This window comes from Diabrotica undecimpunctata, unplaced genomic scaffold (assembly GCF_040954645.1).
Source record: "Diabrotica undecimpunctata isolate CICGRU unplaced genomic scaffold, icDiaUnde3 ctg00003421.1, whole genome shotgun sequence".
NCBI lineage: Eukaryota > Metazoa > Arthropoda > Insecta > Coleoptera > Chrysomelidae > Diabrotica > Diabrotica undecimpunctata.
The window spans coordinates 5,378-12,605 of NW_027314615.1; the positions used below are offsets into that span (position 1 = coordinate 5,378).

Sequence of the window (7,228 nt, forward strand, 5' to 3'; positions counted from 1 at the left end):
TACAAAATTATGGAATTTAAAAGAAAGTGTTTTTTTGTGATAAGAAGTATACACTTCAAAGTTAAATATAAGTCTCATATCATATTATATTAAGATTAATTTTTAAAAGTCACTGCAACAGTGTGAACGATAAGCTACTGAATGCTAAGCTAGGAAGTCAATGAGCAATTTATCTCTCTCTATATTATGACAACGTTGATCTACTATTCCTTTCTACCGGTCCTAGAATGCGATGTTGTCATGTATGACTTTTACAAAGAATATTATCATACTTTAGATGTATAAGTATTGTATATAAATATAATATTATACATATATATTGATGTTACTAAATACATTTTATTATATACCTTAACAAATACAAAACGATCATTAATATGATAATTTTACTGCATGTCAATCATTAAATGATAAATTGCTAGAATATCTATCATTACAAACTAGCAACGATGTTATTGGTTTATCGCATTCACAGTTCGGAGAACTTTACTGCCTACAAATTTGATTCTCAAGTATAGAAAAATTGATAATTCCCAAAAAAAAACAAATTGGCGAACAATTAAAAAAAAAAATTTCAAAATTGACCTTTTTTGACTTTTGTTAATTACAAAATTGTATTTTTTTTTTTGGTCATATTGTGATGAACTGTCGTAAAGAAAACCAAATGCCGGCATCAAGCCATTGTCTATAATAGAAGTAATAATTACTTCTTCGACTGAGAAAGGTTAGATAGTAATAAAATACATAAATTGTTGTAGACAACAAGAATCAGCAAAAGTAGTCTGTTTCTCAAGGCTACAAGCCCATGAAGAGAAATGAAAAGTTTCTTTGCACTTGCTATACAGAGCTGAGCCACAGTATATTGCGAAAGAATTATTTTAGCATTAAATATTTGGAGCTGAGCCCCAAAAGAAACAATTATTTAGATTGTCAATGATGGGGCAATGAGCGCCGAAATGGATATTAGGTACAAATCTAACAGCGCATGGCGAGATATAGGGAGCATAGGTTGAGATTGGTTTTTTGCGGTTTCCCAACTTCACTACTCAATGATACCTGTCCGTCCATAAGAAAATAGCCGCAACTATTTTCTCACTTGAATTGGCAGACATTGAAACTGTATATCGAACGAAGAGTCTTCTATTCCATCTTCTTATTGTTTGAGGAATTAATACAGTTTCGATTTACACCAACGAGAGGTTCACCGGGTTCTCTGCTATCAACGGGGTGCTACTGACAATATAGAGTACTTTAGCAGTTCGAAGTTTCTTACGTACAAATATATATCTTACACGAAAAGGTTTATTGGTACTCTATGCTCAGAAGCCACCTCGAATGTTAACAGAGATGTTGGTTCCTCAGGTCTTGATGTGCAATTGAGACTATTGTAGGATAAATAGCTCTTCTTTTTCTATATTTTTATTTGGATCCTTTCCTCCTAGCATATAGTAATTTTAAGACGTACATACATAATGTAGTTATGGTAATTTATTAAAATATTTTGATAGTCAAACTTATGTAATATGTCAAAACGTATTTTTAAAGTCAAAAAATTATAGATTTATTTTAATTCACAAACATTATAAATCAATATGTTAGCATTTGAGGTGTTGGTAAGATATTTTAGCAGGTTTTGGCCTCAGGTAAATGTTTTATTAATATAGATTAATGCAAGAAAAAGTACATCCTATATTTGTTTCTTTCGTTTGACTAAAGCTCTATTGCACTGAGACAACCAATGCTTTTCCAGACTGAGCCTTATTATCTGGCTTCTGATTCTTTTGATTGATCCATGTTTGATCCATTGATCCCGGAAAATTTGGTTTGCCGGGAAAATCTTTCGTGTTTTACACTGCTTCTCATTTCATGCTGTCCAAATTCAGCATGAAATCACCCAATAGCGTCTCTATAGATTCATAGAATCGCACATTAAAAACTGTTTTATTCCATAACTGTGGTTTCTCCGCTTCTATTCTCGTTAAACAATCGATGTTCCTGAAAAAGACTATAAGAACTTGAAATCATTCTTTAAAAACTCAAATTAATATGAAAATCACGATTGGCAAATGTACGGTAGTTTGAACATCTTGTGTGTGCTGCTTGCGCAACAAACTGGTTACACCAAATTTCCTTTTTTTTTGTCAGTTTTAGTCGAGACCTAAAAATCACTGCTTAATGGAGAGTTAAGAGCAGAAAACGCTTAAGGTTGGACAAAACAATGTTCTACAAGAAGACTTGGTACTAAAACAAAAAATTCACCTTCCTACGCTTAATGTCAAACTAGGACTTTGTCAAATCTCTCCCAAACGACAAAGAATGTTTCAAATTGAAGGATAGTCTATTTGTTGGGTCAGATCGGATCAAGAGCTTATGAATACGATAACAGATCTCTAGAGAGATGGGTTTTCTAATAACAAGATAAAGAGGGTTTCCGAATAGTAGACCAGGCTATTACTGAGCCAGTTCAAAAATGCTGATACTACTCAACGGTAGCTTGAGTGAATCATTCACCTCGCCTTCTCTAAACTTTGACGTCTACCATAGACTGGACCATAGATCCATAGATCTGGATTCATCGGAGAACAGAAACGCTTCCATTTATTTTCATTCCAACCGTAATAAATTTGACTATATATTGAATTCTCTGTTAATGTAGAACCTTTCTGGTGAGTGTAGGTACCGGTATCTTCTTTGTCAACCATTTTCCATCCACTCCTGAATGTAGTTTCCCAATTGCTTCCACCTTTCTCTATCTTGCGCCAATCTAATCCACTGTTTGCCTGCCACTGTTCTTATGTCATCTACCCATCTTTTTTGAGGTCTTCCCGTGCTTCTTGTTGTCGTCCTTGGTCTCCATTCTAGAATTCTCCGTGTCCACCTGTTGTCATTATATCGGGCTACGTGACCTGCCCAGCGCCATTTCATTTTTGCAATTTCTTCCACAATATCTCTAATCTTCGTTCTACGTTTTATCTCGGTGTTTCTAATCTTGTCTCTTAGTGATATTCCAAGCATGGTTCGTTCCATTGCTCTTTGTGTTGTTTCTAATTTTTTAGCAGATTTTTTGGTAAGGGCTACTGTCTCCAAGCCGTAAGTACAAACTGGTAGTATGCATGTGTTATACACCTTTTTCTTTAAGTTTACAGAATGGAGGTGAAAGATATATGCTAATTTGCCGAAAGCGCCCCATGCCAGTTGTGTTCTTTTAATTTCAGCATCTTGATTTGGTTTTCCTAGTTTGATAACATGACCTAGATATACATAATGTTCAACATTTTCTATGGTATAATTTTGTATTGTTATATTTGTCTGGTCTCGGCTCAGTATTTTTGTTTTGCTGTAGTTCATTTTTAAGCCTACCGCTCCTGAAACTGCATTTAATTGTTGTAACATATCATTTAGTTCTTGGATATTATCGGCTATTAAAACTATGTCATCTGCGAATCGCAAGTGGTTTAAGTATGATCCGTCGACGTTGATACCCTTATTGTTCCATTCTAGTTTCTTAAAAATGTCTTCTAGAGCAAGGGTAAATAGTTTGGGAGAGATGGTGTCTCCTTGTCTTACTCCCCGTTGTAGTCTTATGGGATTAGTTTTTGTGCTTTCGTCCAGCTTTATCTGCATGGTGGCATTTTCATATATGTTTTTAATTATGTTAGTGTATCTTGAATCTATACGTGCATTTTCTAGAGATTCAAGCACTGCCCATAATTCCATGGAATCGAATGCTTTATGGAAATCGACGAACGCCATATGAATTGGAACATTATACTCGGTGCATTTTTCTATCAGTGTTCTTACGGTGTGCAAGTGGTCTATGGTACTAAAATGTTTTCTGAATCCAGCCTGCTCGATAGGTTGATAGAAATCGAGCTTATGTGTTAGGCGGTTGGTTATGATTTTAGTTAGTAATTTATACAGATGTGAGAGCAAGGATATTGGTCGGTAATTCTCGATGTTTGCTTTGTCTCCTTTCTTGAATAGTAAAATGACTTCGGAGTTGTACCATTCTTGAGGAATCTTTCCTTCATCAATTACTTTATTAAATAAAATATTTAATACCTGTTCTATTTTTCTTCCACCGATTTTCAACATTTCGACTGTAATTTTATCCTCTCCCGGACATTTATTAATTTTTAGTTGATTTAGGGCCATTCTTATTTCATAGTCGTTTATGTCCGGTATTTCTTCTGAGCCGGTGTTAATTATTGTTCGTTCAGTACGTCGTTGTTGTGGTTGTGTATTTGCCGAGTATAATTTAGTGTAGAATTTTTCAATGGCCTCGCTTATTTCCTTTCTGTCTCGGACGGTGACGTTTTTCTCATTTTTTATTTCTATGATTTTTCTTGTGCCGTTTGAGTTTTTTGCTTTGAGTACTTTCATATTGCAGTTATCTTGTATTATATTTTTTATTAGATTGTTAGTATAGTTTCTATGATCGTTCCTAATTTCTTTCTTCACGTTTTTGTTTAAACTTTTAAAGCTGTCCGAAGTTCGATCTGTTCTGTTTCGTCTTTCTTTTAGTAATTTAATTGTATTAGGTTGAAGTTTAGATGTTTTGGCTGTTTTCGTGTTTGAGCATATTTTCTTAACCGATGTTGTAACAGTTACTTTTATTTTATTGGCTAGTCCGTTTATATCCATTTGTCTCAGTGTCTCTACTGATTTTAGTCTTGTGCTTAGCTCTTTTTGGTATTCCGTTTGTTTTTGAAATAGCACATCGGTGGTTGGGTATCGTTCTCGTTTAATAAGTTTGTTTCGTTACGTTTTCATTTACGTTGTGTGTTACGTCCATTGTGTGTCGCCCTCTTCTTTTGTTCCAATTTTTGCATTAAAATCACCTGTGATTATTACGAAGTGTGATTTTTCTTGGTTCCTTGCTGTTGTCAGATCCTCGTAAAATGATTCAGCTTCCTCGTCTGTTGAGTTTCCTGTCGGTGCATATCCATGTATTATCTGTAAGCTGTATCTGCTGTTCAAAGCGATGACAAGATATATGACTCTGTTTGATACTGCACAGAACTTCATTACTTTATAGGGAGCTCGTTTGTTTATCAGGAACGCTACACCGCCTATGTGATGATTTTCTACGGAGTTTTTCTGGTATAGATGGTGACCAGATTTTAAGATGGTACATACTTCTCCTGGTAAGCGAGTTTCACACAGTCCAATTATATCCCATTTGATATTTGAGAGCTCTTGTTCTAGTTCGTCAAGGTGTTCTTGGGTCCTCATAGTTCTTATATTGTAAGTGGCTATACGAAGCAATGATGGGTAGTTTTTCTTATTTGATTCAGTCGAATATTTGCCTCCCCCAGAATCCATGAGGCTGACTGATTGTTCAGTGTGAGATTCTGAGTGTTTAACTCTACTCACCTTGGGTAATTTCATATTGATACTCGACATCTTCAACTTGGGAGGTTTTAGCATATTTAAAACGCCACGCTTGCAGAGCGGGTTGGCGAGTGATTCTATACAATCCCTAAAATCAGGGGATTGCCACTTCCGCCATCCACGCCGTACCGAAGGTATTCTTCTCTGCCGTGTCTGCCGTTGTGGACTTCATCCGTGACCCTGGATAAGGGACCCTAAGCAGGTACTAGTTTCCCGGGTCAGGAAACCCCTGAAATCTGCGGAGGGCGGGGATTGATTCATAATCGGTACCGGTATAATCGTCTTTATTTTAAACCACATGCTTCCAAGAATTATTTGATAGTTTGTTTTATGTGCTCTTCTAATCATTTCAACCTGCTGAATAGCTATTTGATCTTGTTAACTTTGCAACACCAAAAATCAATCGTCTCAATATTAGATGTTATTAATACTGCTTGTTTTTCAGGTAGAACGTCAAAGTCTTTCTTCTCAAAAAGTGGGAAAAGCAATTCCAACAATCCCTTGTGGTCAGTTGCAAATGCCTATAGTAGGGTTAGGTACTTGGCAAGTAAGTACAGTGTATTTATTTATTTTTAGATGTTTCTTATGATTACAATAGGTTTAATAAGATGTTTAATAAGATGATGAGGCAGCTGTTAAGCAAAACATTAAAAATCAAAGTTTACAAAGTAATACTAAGATCTTGGACCTCTGTGGAGCTGAAGATTGGAGTTTTATAAGAAATAGTGAAGATCAAGTACGAATATAGTAGAGAAATACTGTAATACTGTCATACTGAAATACTGTAAGAAAGTTCAGGGGCTAAGAGATATCGTATTCCTACATTTATATATAGACTTGTCAGGTTAATCTTTGTCTGCGGTTCTGAGGCTTGATATTCCATCTGAAGGTATACTTTTTACAAACACTTTTTCTTTTCTTTTTAACGTGCCTCATCCCTAAGGACATTGGTGATCATCATGGCCCATTTGACTCTATCTCTACCCGTTCTGAAAGTTCTATTGACGGTTTCCCAATTCATTGTCTCAGATTCTTCAGCCAGGACGTGCGTCTTCAGGAGAAATCAATTCGTATTTTTTGTTTCTTAGTATGTGACCAAAGTAGCTCATTTTTCTTTTCTTTATAGTGTTGAGTATTTCTTTATCTTTTTTCATTATTCAAAGTATCACCACATTTCAAAGTTAACGAGTTTTTTCTCTGTCGCCTCTGTAATTGTCCAGGCCTCAACTCTATACAACAGGACAGAGAACACGTAGCATCTGAATCTTGGTTATAATCTTGCAAAAAAAAAGACTTTGCAAGATTATAACCAATGACTTTGTCATTTGTTGATAAATAATATATTTTTAGGCTACTGACCCCGCAGAATTTGAAGCTGCTTTGAACTTAGCCTTTGACATAGGTTACCGTCATATTGATACAGCAGCATTTTATGAAAACGAACATATTATTGGCAAAATTATAAATCAATGGATCTGTTCCGAAAAATTAAAAAGAGATGATCTTTTTATCGTTACCAAACTTCCAATCCAAGGAATCCATCGTGATAGAGTCGAAAAATATTTATGTCAGTCCCTGCAAAAACTTGGTCTACAATGCCTTGATTTATACTTGATACATTTTCCATATGGAAAGACTGAATCTACTAAAGAATTAGTATATGAAAAGGAAGACCACAAAGGAATATGGCAGGTATATTGTAACAGTATTATTTAATACGTTTTGGTACTATATTATTCTACTATACTATACTATATTATAAAAACAAGGGTTAAACTCTAGAGAATGTTCCGATGAAGTTGCTACAAAAAACTTCAACTCTGAGATAGCGCGT

General features: G+C 35.1%; 1 protein-coding gene across 1 annotated transcript; it reads left to right on the top strand.

The window, feature by feature from the left end:
- Nucleotides 1-1,512: 1,512 nt before the first annotated feature.
- Nucleotides 1,513-7,086, top strand: LOC140432262 (aldose reductase-related protein 2-like; the record flags this gene model as incomplete). Its single annotated transcript, XM_072520077.1, has 3 exons — nt 1,513-1,643; nt 5,840-5,941; nt 6,745-7,086. Coding segments are annotated over exons 1-3 (495 nt in total), but the record flags the coding sequence as incomplete, so codon positions are not given.
- Nucleotides 7,087-7,228: the final 142 nt, after the last annotated feature.